Here is a 17,849-nt window from a genome sequence, read left to right as displayed (position 1 = left end):
ACAGGATATACAAATATATATTGACTTTATTAATATATTAATACTTAAATTGCATCAAGAACAGCTATGTTTCTTTTGGTGGTAGAAGCAGCCGCTTTAGGAACTGGATGTGTTCTAACCCTGTGAACTACACAGTCTGAAGGAAATCCCCACCTTCACACACAGCTGTGGTGAACTCAACTCATGTTCCCTGCAGACTATTGAGTAGCAGCTAGTTTCAGACTCCTCCCCCTCCCTTCCTCCCACACAGCCCCTCCTACCCTTCCCCAGGGCACTGGAATGTGCGTAGCCAGGCCAGGTCCTCCATCATGCCCCAGTGCAGGTACACGATAGAGCAAATCACCAGGACATGCATGATCTGGTGGCTGTTGCACCAGTAGTCGAACAGGCCGGGGTGGAAGCGCTCGGGCACCCTGCTGATGTTGACCAGCCCCCCCAGCAGCGCCAGCAGGTCCATGGTGAGGAAGAGCCGCAGCGAGGAGGGGCTCCCAGCCCCCGGGCCCCCCCAGCGCAGCAGGAACAGACCCAGACGGAACAACGCCTGCCAGGCGAAGGCGCGGAGGCGCCGCGTGTTGCTGCGGGCCGTGGTGGCGCTGTAGATACCGTAGGCAGACAAGAGGGTGTAGGACAGCATGGCAGCCAGCCGGGACACGGGGTAGCAGAGCAGGGTGATGTGGACGATGGGCAGGGCTCCTGGGGCGAGGGGGGGAAGGGGAAATGTTCTTTCAAAGAGTTTGTGTGCATGATGGTGTGTGTTTATGTGTGAGAGTGTGTGTTCATGTACAGTATATGTGTGTGCGAGAGAGTGTTGTCAGTTGGATGAAACTTAAAAAAAACTAAAACCTAAACATGTTTACCGCCCCAGCCTACCCAGGGTGTTGACCAGGCAGACCCCGAACATGTCGAGGGAGAGCAGGGTGTCGTAGACGTGAGCGCCCCCCTCGTGGTTCATGAAGATGTGGTAGAGCACGGAGCCCACGGTGGGCGACAGGCAGGCCAGGTAGTGCACCAGGCAGAGCCACCACTGCCCCTCCGCCCATGGGAGGCTGAGGGGCAGGAACATCAGGAGGAAGAGGAACGGGATCCCTGGATGGGAGCAGGAGGGGGTGGAGGAGAGGGGTGGAGGTAGAGAGACTCCAACATTTTCAAAATGGCCACAGACGTATTTTTCTACTTTTTAGTGCATACACACATGACCAATCAGAGCACAGATGTGTCCAAGCTCCTGCATGGTAGCCAATCAGTATGTGGAGCCCCCCCCACCCCATGTGAGGACAGGTGTGTTAGCGAGGCTGTAGTGAGAGCGTAGCCAGGTGGCTCTGCTCAGGGTCTTGGGACGGTGCTGCCTGCAGAGAGGCTGCCTAATCCCCCAGGTAAGAGGGTTAGAGATAATGGTCTTATAGAGGACGTCCAGGGGAGGCAGGGGAAACGCAGCGTGTCATCTGCAGGGTCAGGGGTCAGGGGTCAGATAGGTCAACCATGATGAGCTGGAACACTGTTATTAATATCTCCAGCCTGCAACACTTCTCTAACCCTTCAACATCTCTTCAGTTCTACGCTGTTCCACACACTAACCCTTCCTTCATGCCCTGCGTTTCACAAGTCAAATCAAATGAACAGTCGTGTTTTATTATTTGGCCAATCACAACACTTCTAGGGCCGATCGCTAGCAGGCTTGAACGTATCCAGTACAGGAATTCCCAGTGTGGATTATCCCTAATCCCCCCCCACCCATCCTTGTTCACCGAGTGAGATTTATGCTGGCTAGCGGTCACTTGTGAGACCACCAGATACTCACCCCTGAGAGGCTAGTAACAATCTGAAGTCTCCCACATCAACCACCTGCATATGAGATGTACCACTACTGTACAGTTCATCTGTGATGGAGGAATAGTATGAATGTTTACGCCCTGTCCCAGGGCCCCCACTGGTGCTATGCTGCTATTGTACTCAGTATGGATACTTAGGACAGCATTCCTTCAGATCTGCACCCAGACTAAACACAGCAAGCAGCCTGCAGCACTGAGCATGAAGAGGAACTGAGGAGAGTCTGGTCAGCAGAAGGGCAGAATGACAAGCCTGCCCTCAGAGGGTTAGCTTGGCTAAAAGCAACAAGAGACTCCAGTGCATGATGTATCCACCTACCGTGGGTGTAGATGTTCCCAAACTCGTTGTGCAGGTAGAAGAGGCTGCAGAGGCAGTCCTGGGCGGTGGCCACCGGACGATACCCCGTCAGCACGTACTTGTTGAACTGAAGGTGTGGAGGCGTTTTAGCAAAGTCCAGTAATCGCGGTCCCTTCAAAAACACCATGGTGCTTTCCCCAGCCGACGCACCCCCCTGGAGGGAGGGACCCCTCTACACCCTCAGACTGGCTCCAGGGAGACTCTGGGCTCTGGCATGGCAGGCGGAGGGCTTCCTCTAGGCACCTGGACACACCTGAGTCCGTCTCCCTCCAGCTGAGCGAGGCAGGACCGCAAGGAGCTCACGCAGTGGCATGCTTCCTCACAGACCAATCAGCTGTCTCTGTTATTCATAGGGTTAAATCTGCTCTAATCCCCCCCCCCCCCCCCCCCCCCCCCCGCCCTGCTACAGGAAGCTGCATGCAGCTCTTACAGGGCCAAGGAGAAGCTTCTTCCTGTCTCAGGCTGACCTCCTGGGGTCTGGGTCCACACCTCTGGCCCGTGGGAGGGCTGGAGGCAGCAAGTCTGCTGGGGGGGCCAGCCTGGGGGGCATCTTGGGGTACCCCACCCACACTGGAGTGAGGATTAGGAAGCACTGGCTAAATCCATTAAGCGTGTTAATCACTGAGACTAAAGAGAACAGGTGTAATGTATGTGTGCAGCTCAGTGGTTGGAGAGTTTGACTGCAGATCAAGAGATCCCAGGTTCAACTTCTGTGTCACTTTGGATAAAATGATCTGCTAAGTGAATAGAAGTTAAGATAACATTATTACTGTAGATGCTGACGTTTTAGCAAAATATAAACACTTTGAAATCTTGAATCTCTGGGACAGGATTTGTACAGTTTGTTTTATTTAACCGAAAACTGTCAAAAAATGTACAAGTGTTTGTCACAGCTAGTAAAAAACAAACAAAATAACAACTTGCAATCTCATGCAAAAAAATAAATTAGTTGAATTTGAGTCTGTGGTGAGAGGACTGCATGCAGATGAACAGACACAGTTGTTGTCCTTGGTTACGGCCGGTAAGCAGTGGACAGGATGTCGCAGAGTGCCAACACCTTCAAACGAACTTGATTGACTACAAACGCAACAGAGGCCCTGTAATGTTTCAGTCTCAGCGAGGAGCTAGGTACCAGTCGCTCAGGATAAGAGCGTCTGCTAAATGACTAAATGTAAATGTACCAGGGGGGACGTGAAGGGAAGTATGAAAAATTATACAAAACTAAGGATCAATAGTGATACACTCAAAAATATACAACACATTTTTTTCAACAATAAAAAATATCAAGTTTATAGAAACAAATGCTGATGGTGGCCACTTCCCCCTGGTCAACCTGAAGGAGGAGAGACGACACCACAGTTAGGGTCAGAGATGATCAGAGATGATCAGTTTCAGGATCAGAGACCTGGTTTAGTTTTACCTTGGTATCCACCATTCCCAAAGAATCCATTCAGCTGATATTTCTGTCCTTGACCCTCCTTCCCTCCTGTGGAAGGGAGAACTGATCAGCTCTTCTCCATAACAAAACTACTGGAAGTCCTCAGAGATATGAAACTACAGTCAGGAGACTGTAAACTAAAGATATTCAATTAAAGAGATATTAAACATCATCTTCTTAGTCTTCTGCAGAGAACCCCCCCCCCCGCCCCCCCGTCGCTGCGGTTACCTCTCCATGATTTGCCATGTGGGTGGATGTGCAGCTTGAGGTTCTGCTGGATGTGTATCTGGTGGGGGAGGGGCGGCAGGCTGTCTGGCTGGGGGGGGGGCGGCGGGGGGGTGGGCGCCAGCGACAGCACAGCCGTGGCGGGGGGGGGAGGGACGTCTGAGTCGGTAGCAGGAGGGACATCTGAGCCGTCAGCAGGAGGGACGTCAGAGGGGAAGGAGGAGACAAGTGGGATGAAGGAAGGGAGGGGGGGGGAGGGGGCCGCAGGGAAAGCAACCACTGGGGTAGGAGAGAGGGATGGAGAAAGGAGGCAGGCAGGGTGAATGGAGGTGAAGGAGGTAGGAGGAGGAAGGAGGGTATATTAAGCAGAGGTCAAACAGGCAGCAGCATGAAGACAAGACACAGGCACATCCGGGTCCAGCTCACGCAAGCACATGTCCTGTGAGTCTGGAATGTGCCAAAGATGTCTAATAGAAAATCTAGAAAAAGACTGAATTGATGTAACGGTGCCCTTTGATTATTCTTAGCAGGAATTCTTAATAATTGAGATCCTTAAGTGTTGTAGTTGTACAGGTATCATGGCGTCGCTCGTCAGTATCGCTTCCTTCCTCTGTTACCCACCCCGGCTCTCCAACCAGGGTGTAGTGAGTGGGCAGTCTGTAGGGTGTGGGCAGTGTGTAGGGTGCGGGCAGTGTGTAGGGTGTGAGTGTGGGCAGTGTGTAGTGTGTGAGTGTGGGCAGTGTGTAGGGTGTGAGTGTGTGTCTTTACCTTCCGGCTGCATATGTCCGTTGATGTAGCCCCCGTTTCCTGCAGAGTGAGAGAGAGAGACTGTGAGAGAGTGAGCAGAGAGTGAAAGAGAGAGCAGAGAGAGAGAGAGAGAGAGAGAGAGAGAGAGCGCTGGGTCAGGCTGATCTCTCCAGACACCATCAGACAGCTGGCTGATCAGCAGAAATACATACCGTATTTATCTAGAGACTTTCCCTCTCCCTCAACTACTGCTGCTGCTGTGGGAACCTCTCCCTTCACTAGGAGGGAGGAGGAGAGGAGGAGGAGGGGAGGAGGAGGGGAGGAGAGGAGGAGGAGGGGAGGAGGAGAGGAGGAGGAGAGGAGAGGAGGAGGAGAGGAGGAGGGGAGGAGGAGAGGAGAAGGAGGGGAGGAGGGGAGGAGGAGAGGAGGAGGATGGGTTAGGGTATTAACAAAGTAACCAACACACTATTCACTAAGAACATAGTCACACTACTGTAGCACTACTGGCTGTTACCCACCATAGGACTTGCCCCCGGTCTCAGCCTCCAGGGGCGCAAATGGCTCACTGGGGTACTCTGAGGAGGAGAGAGGAAGAGAGAGAGAGAGAGACAGAGAGAGAGAAGGAGAAAGAGGGAGACACAAACAGACAGGAGAAATGAAAGCAGGAAGGGGACCTGTATGTGTGCATAGATCTTAGATGTCTGGAGGCAGGAGTCAAGATGGCTGCTGTGTGTGAGGGGGACCGACCATGTTGCCCCCCGCCTGGCAGTTCCCCGCCTGCCAGCCCTCCCAGCTGGGCCTCGTACAGCTCTGGCTGGCCTGGGAAGGGGCAGGGCTGGTTAGCTCAGTAACACCAACACATGATGATTCATTTGTTTATTAAATATTTTCTTTGGCTCCGCCATCACAAATAATTCTGCGACTGGACTGTTGTCTAGCATGTCCCTGCCCACTAGCTAGCATGTTCTTGCCCACTAGCTAGCTCCTCTGATTCGGTCTACATGTCAGACATCCCAAGTCTCCCGGAAGGTCCGGGAGTCTCCCGCATTTCAATAGCGGCTCCCTGACGACCGCAAATGCTGTACAATCTCCCGGAAATCGGGGATTTTGTATTTTGCGAGCGAGAGACCAATGGTCATTTCTGGTAGAGATAGGTGCATATCGCGCGTCCTGAGTGCGTGGGCGGGGGGGGGGGGGGTTATGTGCAGTTTGAGGGGGTACATCATGCTTCCGGATTGCGTCCCGGGGGGGGGGGGGGGGGGGGGGAACCACCTCCCGGAAATTAGTCTCTGCAGGTTGGGATGGCTGACAAGTTACCTCAGGGCAGCTGCTTTGTATCATGGACATTTATCTGGATGTTTCCATTTGTTGTGAAAGCAGTGAAATAAGAGTCTGTTGTGGATACATACATAGATATATATAAAGACTAGATGTCTTACGGCGGAGTCTAGAACGTCCGCACATGTACTACATGTCGTTATGCCACTGCATACTTATGAATAATTATGTTTTTTTTATTATAGAATGGAAGTATGCAGTGGCATAACGACATCTCTGACGTTGATAACAAACCAAACCGTTTAAAAATCGGTTGAAAATTGAGCAAGTTATGGTCATTTAACAAGTACATGTAGCATTAACACAATGTTATGGGTGTGCGAGTTGACTGTAGCAAGATGGCTGCCATGTGCGGACGTTTGACTCCGTTGTCCGGCAACGCAGACGAGACATCTACCCTTTAAATATATCTATGGATACATGTTCATCTTTGTGGTGTGATGTCATAATCAGAACTCATGGAATAGTGTTTTGTCCAATCAAATTACTTGTTCGGAACTAACTGTTGTATAAACAACAATAAAGGGACAGCTTAATCATCATAGAAAGAATGCCAGTCTGAACAGCCTCACCATATTTCCCGGTAGATTTCCCGTCCCCTCCGAGTGCGAGTGGTTCTGGTGCGAACGGGCCCTCCCTTCCCCCTGGCATGGGTCCAGAGAAGCAGAGATCACACGACACGCTGACATGCACAACACACACAGCAGGGCGGCGGTTGCCAGGTTTGCACAGAGCGGTTGCCAGGTTTGTTTAAACTCACCATATTTGCCTGTGGATTTTGCGTCCGATCCCAGTCCCAGTGGCTGTGGATGGAAGGGCACCTCTCCCAGACCTGTGGAAACACAGCGTCTTCATATACCATCACACACCGCATGTTTAGACTGGCAGGACGATGCAAAGCACAGAGCAGGGTAACATTCCTGGAGCCTACAGATTCCTGTCAGACGTCTGGCCAAGAACGTGGTCGACACGACCAATCACACACACTTCAAACATTCACGTCTTTTTTTGACTGATTTTTGGCACTTGAGGTTAGAGGTTGGCATGACACATAAACAACCGTGAAATATAATAAACTGAAAAGGAGGTGGGGTTCAGAAGAGAATATCCAGATCACAGCCAGGTCACACTGCCCCAACACACACATCACACGATGTGTGTCGCTCAGCCAGCCTCATCCCTGACCTCTGACCCCAGGACAGAACAGGTCTGCTCAACTGCATCGCCTGACCTCTGACCTCAGGACAGAACAGGTCTGCTCCACTGCATCGCCTGACCTCTGACCTCAGGACAGAACAGGTCTGCTCCACTGCATCGCCTGACCTCTGACCTCAGGACAGAACAGGTCTGTTCCACTGCATCGCCTGACCTCTGACCTAAGGACAGAACAGGTCTGCTCCACTGCATCTCCTGACCTCTGGACAAAACCTACCATAGCTACCAGCAGACTGGCCATCGTAGCCAAGTCCCAGCGGCTGAGAGTCGTAAGGCAGCCCTCCATAACCTGCAGGGGGGAGGAGGGGGAGGGAGAGGGAGAAGGAGGGAGGGGGAGAGGGAGGGAGGGGGAGGGAGCGAGCGAGCGAGAAAGAGAGAGAGAGAGAAAGAGAGAGGGAGAGGGAGAGAGAGCGAGGGAGAGGGAGGGGGAGGGAGAGAGACGGAGGGGGAAAGAGAGAGAGAGGAAGGGAGGGAGACAGAAAAAGAGACAGAAAGAGAGAGAAAGGAGAGGAGTTGAAACACGGGTGACCAGGGCAGAGGACAGGATGATCTGGTGCAGTGGATTGAACTGGTCACCAGGAGGGGGCGCACTCACCATATTGACCAGCTGATTTCCCATCAGCCCCTAAACCCACAGGCTCCCCAGCATAGGGCAGGGCTCCATACCCTGCAGAGACATGACCACAACCACGGTTACCATGACCACACAGTTACCATGACCGAACTCATAACCACACAGTTACCATGACAATGACCATAATCATCACCATGACTACCATTCTCACCGTATGCCTGCAGCCGGATCTCCTCCCATACCAGCACCCAGCCCACCCTCCACCTCCACCCATACCAGCACCCAGCCACCCGCACGATTAACCATGTAAAGACTTATTAAACATAACTCAAGCAATCTGATTGGTTCATGGCTGTGGTATTTAAACCATTCAGAGTTTTCATTTGCACAGTCAGTATCATAGCTGTTCTAGGTGCTGATACAGAACCAGTCTCACCGTATTTGCCGGCTGATTTGCCGTCAGGTCCTGGTCCGTAGGGGGAGCCCCCGTTGCCTGCTGGGAAGATCAGAAATTATGTCACAATGCAGAACATGGCAGAGATGATGTCACACTGCAGAACATGGCAGAGATGATGTCACAATGCAACACGCACACACATGAACACACATGCAACACACACACACATGCAACACACACACACATGAACACACATGCAACACACACACATCTGAACACACACGCAACACGCACATGCTCAGAACATGCATACAGATGATACAGAATGTGCAGGGAGCACAACACACACTACAAAGACCTGGTGCAGACGTTCACAAACAACACTGACACACATGCTGCTGGGTCTTAGCACGACCAGGCAGACGGCCACACCTACCGTACTTCCCCCCGGTGGAGGTGAGAGACACGGGCTGGCCACCGAAGGGCAAGCCCCCGATGCCTGTGGTGGAGCGAGAGAAGGCGTGAGGGAGGGCAAGGGAGAGAGGGGAGGAGGAGGCAGGGGAGAGGAGAGGGCAGGGCAGGGGGGGAGAGGGGAGGGCAGGGCATGGGGGGAGAGGGGAGGGCAGGGCAGGGGGGGAGAGGGGAGGGCAGGGCAAGGGGGGGAGAGGGGAGGTCAGGGGGGGAGAGGGGAGGGGGGAGAGGGGAGGGCAGGGGAGGGAGGAGAGGGCAAGGGAGAGATGGGAGGGCAGGGGGGGGAGGAGAGGGGAGTGCAGGGGAGGGAGACTCACCGTATTTGGTGGGAGACTTGGCCTCTGGTCCGAGGGGCTGGCCACCGTATGGTGATCCGCCCATACCTGCTCCGAGGGAGGAGGGGGGGAGGGGGGGACAGCGAGGGTGAATCCCAAACATACTGACACACAACTTCCTTACTCTCCGGTCTCCCCCCCACCCCCATGATCTAGGCTTATCTACAGTGATCAACAGCAATCTAGCGTGATCCAGACTGATCTAGTGTGATCCAGAGTAATCTCTAGTGATCTAGAGATCCAGAGTGATCTATAGTGATCCATAGTGATCTATAGAGATCCATAGTGATCTCTAGTGAGCTCTAGTGGTCCAGACCTCCGTAGCCTCCTGACTTCCCATCAGGCCCCAAGCTTGCTGGCTCCGGCTCAAACTGGCTGGTTCCTGTCAGGGAAGAGGAAGAGGCGTTACGCCGCCGTCCCTTTCTACACTCCACCTCCCTCACCCACCCACACCTCCACCTCCCTCCTCCACCTCCATACAGTGTCAACATGAGGTCAGCTGTCGTACCGTCGAGTCCTGCAGGAATGATGGGGGCTCCGTTGTATGGCAGCTGACCAGCTCCGGCTGCAGAGAGAGAGAGAGAGAGAGAGAGAGAGAGAGAGAGAGAGAGAGAGAGAGAGAGAGAGAGAGAGCGAGGGGAGAGGAGGATGACAGAGGGATGAGCACTGAGAGCAGAATGGTGTTCATTCAGAAGCCTTTCCTCAAAGGCATTTCTGTGGTCTGAGTCCCTGGGTCAGACAGAGCGCATATGAGCTTCTCACCGTATTTGCCATTTGCAGGTTCTCCCACGTATCCACCACCAAGACCACCTGGAATCAATAAAATCAGCATCTAAAATTATTCAATAATCATTTATTGCGCGCCTTTTTTCCTTTCCCGGCTACTACTCACAACAAACGTAAGCAAATCTACAAAGCTACCATGGAGCAAGGCAAAAAAGGTTGTGAAAAAACGGTCTGCTCTCCTTTCCTTTCACTGTGTGTGTGGAAAAAAAGTGGAAAAAGATTGGATTTTTTTTTTCTCCAAATATTCGATTTGAAACACACCTGACTTGCTTTCTACCACCGGAACTCCTTGTCCTGCAGGAACAGTTGTAACACAGTTGAGACCATTTTCATGTTGCACTGTTCCACACTTGCACTTTTGAGGTTCTTGCTGTTTAATTGTAACTTGTCGAACTACATGCTCTTATTGTTCTTCCCTTTGGGACTTATTTGCTTTTCACAATGTATGTTTCATGTTTGGCTACCCACAATGTTTGGGGCTATCTCGTTGTTATGATCAGTGACCTATGCTCTTTTGTAAAACTCTCTCTTGGAAGTCGCTTTGGATAAAAGCGTCTGCTAAATGCGTAAATGTAAGATTGAACTATGCTTTCTTTAAGCACTATTTGTAAACTAAATAAAATAAATGTAAAATGGTACATTTCTAATAACAACACAGCAACAATATGGGATACAACATCTGAGACCTACCGTTGGAGCGACCTGCTTCACCTGGGCCAGCTTTCACTGAGAGAGAGAAATACATAAAACACTTAAACCGAACCTGCGAAAAGTTTTTTTCAACCTGTTGCAAAGGACTGATGGTTTGCCCCTTAGACTGATGTGCACGTGAACAGCACTTTCGCTGCTGCTGGGTCATTCCGTTAGTGCATGCACCCCTTAAGCTTCCCCTTGTACAGCCAATCAGAGTGCAGTCTGGGGATGCTCGCGCTGATGGTACCCAGTGGCGGGAATAGCAGATCAGTGGACTGACGATACAGAAGTATATGGTGTTGACATTTCAGTTTAAAGATTAGAGTGAGAGAGTGTTGGAATTGTGTGCGTTCAGATACCTGTAAGTATTTATAATGCTCATTTGTTATGTTTAGTTATGCTGTTATCAGTCTGTGTTTGTTAGACACGGCATTGAAGTTGTTCATGAGTTTTTATGATCGCGGGTGTATATTCAATTGATGCCGGTGTCGCGGTTACATTATAAATGTGGACTAGTCTTTGTTAGCTAACTAGTGACATGTTCAACAATTACCTGTGCTGTTTAGCAGCTAGAATGTGATAGACTACGTGAATAATGTAGGAAGTAGTGTCACTTCAGTAATGTGAGAAACTTAATGTGACAATATTACTATTATTAATGTGAGGTTGTCACTAGCCTTATATTGTGAGATGCCTATTAGTATGATCGCTAAGTATCTCTGTTGTATTCTGTTTCTAGCCACACTGTTGGAACCTAGCCACACACGCACAAATACATCTACTTCAATACAATTGAATTCTATTCATCTCAACTTTAAAATAAACCTAAACTTTGGATTGTAACGCTACATCATCTCAGGCATTTTAATCAGATGCACTACAGTGGCTTCTAAGAATTTCTTACCAGACAACAGTCTCCATAACACAACCTTTCGAAACTTTTTTCTCAAAATATTTTTTCTCAAAATATTTTTTAAACCTTTCGAAACTTTTATTTTGGACCCTTAAAAAAAATATATATAAAAAAGTATTTTTCGATATATATTTGTTTTACCTTTAAAAACTTTTAGGGGGAAATCTGTTTTTTCTAAAAAAGCGATATCACACGCGGAAGTAGACGAACATTGAGATGTTTCCTGTTGTAAACGTTCATGTATCTTACAGCCTTGATTAGCCTACCGTTAGCGGGTGTTCCTCCGTAGCCGTTACCGGCTCCGTAGCCCGCAGCAGGGTAGACTCCCTGGCCGTTACCGGCTCCGTAGCCCGCAGCAGGGTAGACTCCCTGGCCGTTACCGGCTCCGTAGCCCGCAGCAGGGTAGACTCCCTGGCCGTTACCGGCTCCGTAGCCCGCAGCAGGGTAGACTCCCTGGCCGTTACCGGCTCCGTACCCTGGAATGAACCACTAACTCAGGAATTCTGGGAGTCTTTGTGAGCGATTGTGTGTAACCTGTGTGTGTGTATAGCCTATAGGTATCCTTATCTCACCATTTTGCTTTGGCTTCCCTCCAAAAGGATATCCCTGACCTGCACAGAAACATGAGGTGAGACAGGCAGGCTGAACCTTAAACCCTACATCTGATTTCAGTAGCATCTCAAATGGACACTGCAGGTCAACTCTGGTTCTGTGTTGCTGTGTGGTTCTTACCAGCTCCGTATCCGTTGCTGTAAGCAGGGACTGGATAGCCTCCACCTCCATAGCCTGAACAAGATAACACTGGGTTAGCTTAGCTACTGTACACAGCACTGGGCTCACACACTTGCCATTAATGGTAGATATTCTGTATATCTGGATGATAAGACTTCAAGTTATTTGTGTTTTAACTGTTAAGTGGAATCCCAGTTGTAAATTAAAATACTAGTGTAACTTAACTGAAACATTTAGCAGTGTTTTATCAAAAGCGACATACCAAGGAGGGATTTGAACCTGTAATCTCGATCAAATATAAAACATAACTACCTGGTTTGGGTGCTTTGGCCCCACCACCATTAGCATATCCAGCTCCATATCCTAAAACGAGACAAGCACATTTAAAGAAGTGATTTAATTCATATAATTAAATTCATGCTTCAATGAACTAAATAAGTGCCTTAATTAAGTGGATTTCAATCTCTTCTGCCAGCATTTATGTACAGGTGTGAACCATGCATGCAAGACAGGTGTGAACCATGCATGCAAGACAGGTGTGAACCATGCATGCAAGGATCACGAATGATCGTAATGTTCCTTCATTCACACACAGGGCACTCACCAATGGGTTTGGCTCCATATCCGTTAAGAAGACCTGCTCCAGCACCATGACCTGACACCCAGGAACACAGAGCCCAATCAAGCAGGACACTCACATGAACAAGATATAACACAAGATGAGACCAGGGGTCTGAACGAACACAGCTCACGTGATGACCGATGAGATGATGGTGAGCGTGTTATGTGTTTACCGTTTGGTTTGGCTCCGTACGGCTGTCCTGCTCCAGGCCCATAACCTTCAATCACACGATCGGAGCAAAACAAGGTTTCTGTCAATAGCTATCCAACATTTCCTTGCCGTTGTTTTAAAATCAGGTTAGTGGCCAAGTAGTGTTTTAGACGATGACAGAATAGAGGGATCGGTCTTCCAACATCAGACTACAGACCAGGGAGGCCTAACCCTATTCCTGAACAGCTACCATCCAGCAGGTATACACTCCAACCCTGTTCCAGAACAGCTACCGTCCAGCAGGTTTACACCCCAATCCTGTTCCTGAACAGCTACTATCCAGCAGGTTTAAACCTACTGGAGGGTTTCTCTCCAGGAGCAGGTATGGAGTGTAAAACTACAGATGGGTATCTCTCCAGGAGCAGGGTTGGAGTAAAAGAGCAGGGTTGACCAGCACTGCTCTGCACAATAAAGGATGGAGGAAAGATGAGGACTGAGGTTAAGTCAACAACATGCACCCATAAACATGCCAACCTTACTACAGAGATGGAACATGCCAGAACAAACAAAAAACAACCATCCATGCAAACTGAGCAGGTTCACCCAGACTGACAGACTGAAGTCATCATGCACTTATGACCGACGCGGACGCAACGATGATCACGACATATGACTCTGATATGCCCCTCTGATCACCCATGTGGAACGCTACAGCTTGGCTTTACCATTTCTGGGTACTTTCACCCACTGTCCATTAGGTACTCCGGACGGTCCACAGTCTAGAGGGCCCGAGTTAGAGAAACACATTACACACCAGGTGAACACTCCCTCCAGACAGCAGCAACTACTCCAATGTACCAGTCCCTGGGACTTGTTACAAATACAGCAAGTCAGACTGGAGGCTGTTCTTGGTGGTATGTGTGTGCTGTGTGGTTGGCTAGGAGCGGGTGTTTACCAGGGCTGATTGGTGTTGTGTGTGCTGTGTGGTTGGCTAGGAGGGAATGTTTACCAGGGCTGGCTGGTTTGGGGCCATTGTTGTTCTCTGGAGCTCCACTATCTGTGGGTCACAAAGAGTTCATGAAACCAGAATGACCCGTCAATACTACTTTGTTGTTTCTCAGCACACTTCAAACCAGGACACCAGACCCCTCACAAACTTACACGGAAGATGGTAATCGCAATGTCAGTTTAAAATCCCGTTTTGACATCTTAACATTGGTTAAATCAGATTACAGTAGAAAATACCAGCGGATTTTCGATCAGTCTTCAAAAAGCAGCAAATCTAGCACTTTGTCGGTCATAACTTCAAGTAAAATTATTGTCCTTGTCAGTCATGTTATTGGAGGCCATAAGGAATTATAACTATTGTTATTGTAAATTAACAACTGATAACTACCAGGACAGGGGTCATGAACACATACTTTTTTGGGAACAGATAAAAGTATAATTTCAGCTATCCATGCTGAATTTCAGTCAAACACAACATAAAAGGGTGCACAAAAATAAAACATTGCACATGCAACATGAGGAGAACGCTGACTGGGCAACAATTGTCATGACAACAATACACAATCAAATGAACAGACATATGAATGATGCTTCTAATGCGACATGTTCAAACCAGGCTGGTCGGTCAGTGATCCCACTCCCAGCAGCCTGGAATAGAACTTGTGGACAAGACAAACTCAACACACCAAAACACACATCACACATGCACTAAACATTACACAGGTGCGGGACACGCTTAGACATGTACAAGGACCAGAGATTCACCTGGGTGACACGCATGCTCTGTACAGACTCCCCGGAGCCGCCCCAACACACACACATGTAACAGGTCAGGCTTTACCAGGACTCCCCACTTTAGAGTTCTGCTGCAGTTCGTGCTCTGGAGCCGGGAGCCAAGGGCCCTCCCCAGGGCCCTCCCCAGGGGGCTCCCCAGGGCCCTCCCCAGGGCCCTCTCCAGGGGCCTCTCCAGGGGCCTCTCCAGGGGCCTGCCCAGGGCCCTCTCCAGGGGCCTCCCCAGGCGCCTCCCCAGGGCCCTCCCTGTCTGCTGCGTCCGGCCCCATGTCCTCTGGTGTCTCCTCCGGGGCAGCAGGTTCAGGGGGAAACGCACCTTTGGCGTAGGAGGGGCCTCCACCTTCAGGAGCCTGAGTTTCGGGGGCCCCTTTAGCTTTGTCCCCGTTTTCCTCGGGGACGGCACTTCCAGTGACATAACCTGAAGGTCACACACTCATCAGCTGGAGCAGCCTGTAGGAAGGCTGTTCCAGATGTCAAGAGATCCTGGAGACTGTCGGCAGGGCTTTTTAACTGCTGTCTATGGAGGGCTTAGTTACAGTCATTTGATTGATTTGGACTGGATTAGCACAGGGTTTTACATCTAATATGAAATATGGCTCATTTACATGAAGGACCCCAGTGCTGATGTTAATTCATGTGTATTCAAATAAACATAAATACTGGTGGGTTGGGAAATAAATGGGGGCCATTAACCAGCTACATACCTTTTCTCTATAACCTACAGTATACCTATTATAACATGAGAACAGCATAAAAGGCATTTAAAAATAATATACAAATGAGGAACATTAAATTAGTTCATTCTGACATTGACAAGTCTATCGCATTAACCAAAGCAAATTAGTTAAGTTCAACATTGCAATGTAACAAGAAGGCCACACAAATGATTCAGACACAACAGAACAAGACTTCTGAAAAGACATCTAGTCCATCCATGCAACAATATGCGTCGAGATGACAACTTTTGCTCAGACTAACCTTATATTTCTTTGCTTATCAATAGCATGCAATCTCTCTGATGAAGTGGTCTTAAACTACAGTGCATGCATCCTAACTGAACAAGCCAACAGTTCCAGAGACAGAATTCTACTGAGAACACAGAACACAGACACAAACATCACTACGTAGAAGCATTGAACACCTCAGGTTGTTCTCATAATCTCAATGTATTTTATAATATTCTCTGAAACCTATCAAATAGGATCAAAAGTCTTATTGCAACAATAATTAGCAATTTGCTCAAATTTAGCTTTACATTTTAACTTAAGAGAACATCCTTTAAATGATCTGAGAAAACACGGACAAGGACATTTACCAAGACTTTCTATGGGTAAGGGCACTTGTCCATTGGGCACCACACCTCCTGCACCACCTAAAGACCACAAAGTCGTCAGTGTTTTGGATTTAAGTATAGTTTCCTTTCTATTTCCATTTAACAAATACATTTGCCGTGCAATACCTCAGACCCCAGGTTTAAAGTGAAACAGCAACAAATACTTCAATATACTGATTCAAAAACACATGCATTCAGTATCTCCTAGTGAAACAGTATTTAACAGAGTCAATAATCCCAAAGATTGACGTGCACATGATGTAAAAACCTCAGTTTTCATTGTTCCGCTGAGTAACAAAAAGAAACACTGCAGAGTGATGTCAGTCCTACCAGAGCACCATCACCAGACCCATGCTGATGGTTACTGCTGGGGGGGGGGGGGGGGGGGGGTTACTACTGGCTCAGAAAGGGTCCGTGGAGGGGGGGGGGACAAATCGGAGTCTCTTCAGACACTATTACAGACAGCTGAACCATTAACTGTGATTGGTCCAACACCCGTTCATTTTCATCAGTGCTAAATTTATGCTAAAGACGACTGTCATGAACAACAGGAGCATTCTTTGCTGATATTTGTACAGATTTCAAAATTACTTCAGTATCTTTCATTGAGACTCCCAGTTTTAAGACTTACAAACAGTACAAGTAGTTACCAATGCATGCCATTAAACATTTAGTCATTTTTAGCAGACGCTCTTATCCAGAGCACCACACCACCTCATGGACATGCAGAGAATCTTAAATGTTTACCCATATTCGGTACTTTGGGGGCCTTTCCTTGAGGCACTGCAGGTGCCACTGGCTTTGGAGCCTTCCCCTGGGGAACCACTGGTGCTGGTTCTGGTGCTGGTTTGGGGTAGGGTTTGCCCTGGGGGACCACTGGTGCTGGTTCTGGGGCTGGCTTGGGGTACGGTTTGCCCTGGGGGACCACTGGTGCTGGTTCTGGGGCTGGCTTGGGGTATGGCTTCCCTTGGGGAACCACTGGTGCTGGTTCTGGTGCTGGCTTGGGGTAGGGCTTCCCTTGGGGAACCACTGGTGCTGGTTCTGGTGCTGGCTTGGGGTAGGGCTTTCCTTGGGGAACCGCTGGTTCTGGTACTGGCTTGGGGTAGGGCTTCCCTTGGGGAACTACTGGTGCTGGTTCTGGTGCAGGCTTGGGGTAGGGTTTGCCCTGGGGAACCACTGGTGCTGGTTCTGGTGCAGGCTTGCGGTAAGGTTTGCCCTGGGGAACTACTGGTGCTGGTTCTGGTGCAGGCTTGGGATAGGGTTTACCTTGGGGAACCACTGGTGCTGGTTCTGGTGCAGGCTTGGGGTAGGGCTTACCCTGGGGGATGACTGGCGCTGGTTTAGGGTACTTTCCCTGGGGAATCACTGGTCCTGGTGTTGCAGCCTCACCCTGTGGCACCACAGGGGGTGCTGGAGGCTTTGGGTATTTTCCTTGTGGTACGACTGGCTCAGGCGCTGGTGCCTGTCCCTTGGTGCTTGGCTCTTTCGATTCTAGCAGAGCAGGAGTCGGAACCTCAGGAGAAAGAACTTCACCTTTGGGTCCCTTTCCATTTCCGTTTGGTTCACCACCAACAACTTTACCCTGACCATAACCTAGGGACCAGAACACAATCACTTTGTACAGCAAATAGTGCGATGGGTAAAACATGCTTGATTGCGAGATCCGTTAGAGGACAGCAGGCAGGAGAGTCCCAACAAAACATACAACAGACGATTGACCCAGAACACGCCACAGGAACACATGCAAACATACAACACATGCTTTAAACGCCACAACACTCAACTGATTAGCCGTTACGTCAATGATTAAAGACATGCACCATAACACATTTGAGACAGTTGCTTAAGACAAAACAAACATGAAGACCTCTGATGTTAACCAGCATAATAAATTGG

At 49.5% G+C, this 17,849-nt stretch overlaps 2 protein-coding genes across 2 annotated transcripts; both read right to left on the bottom strand.

The window, feature by feature from the left end:
* Nucleotides 1-256: 256 nt before the first annotated feature.
* LOC136950924 (progestin and adipoQ receptor family member 4-like) lies at nucleotides 257-2,311 on the bottom strand. Its single transcript, XM_067245449.1, has 3 exons — nucleotides 2,146-2,311; nucleotides 871-1,086; nucleotides 257-693 (listed from the first exon to the last, which is right to left on the bottom strand). Exons 1-3 carry the CDS (start codon nucleotides 2,309-2,311, stop codon nucleotides 257-259), a joined length of 819 nt encoding a protein of 272 aa, XP_067101550.1.
* A 719-nt stretch (nucleotides 2,312-3,030) lies between these two features.
* cmn (calymmin) lies at nucleotides 3,031-17,504 on the bottom strand. The gene is made up of 24 exons (XM_067244150.1): nucleotides 17,487-17,504; nucleotides 16,701-17,343; nucleotides 14,670-15,038; nucleotides 13,830-13,877; nucleotides 13,546-13,599; nucleotides 12,653-12,703; nucleotides 12,049-12,102; nucleotides 11,583-11,792; nucleotides 10,401-10,436; nucleotides 9,687-9,734; nucleotides 9,433-9,489; nucleotides 9,241-9,306; nucleotides 8,907-8,972; nucleotides 8,158-8,217; nucleotides 7,743-7,814; nucleotides 7,365-7,436; nucleotides 6,693-6,764; nucleotides 6,505-6,576; nucleotides 5,342-5,413; nucleotides 5,113-5,169; nucleotides 4,807-4,872; nucleotides 4,616-4,654; nucleotides 3,605-3,670; nucleotides 3,031-3,517 (listed from the first exon to the last, which is right to left on the bottom strand). The coding sequence occupies exons 1-24, from the start codon at nucleotides 17,502-17,504 to the stop codon at nucleotides 3,513-3,515; spliced, it is 2,373 nt and encodes a 790-aa protein (XP_067100251.1). The 3' UTR covers nucleotides 3,031-3,512.
* Nucleotides 17,505-17,849: the final 345 nt, after the last annotated feature.

This window comes from Osmerus mordax, chromosome 10 (assembly GCF_038355195.1).
Source record: "Osmerus mordax isolate fOsmMor3 chromosome 10, fOsmMor3.pri, whole genome shotgun sequence".
Lineage (NCBI taxonomy): Eukaryota > Metazoa > Chordata > Actinopteri > Osmeriformes > Osmeridae > Osmerus > Osmerus mordax.
This window is presented reverse-complemented; position numbering and strand designations above follow the sequence as displayed.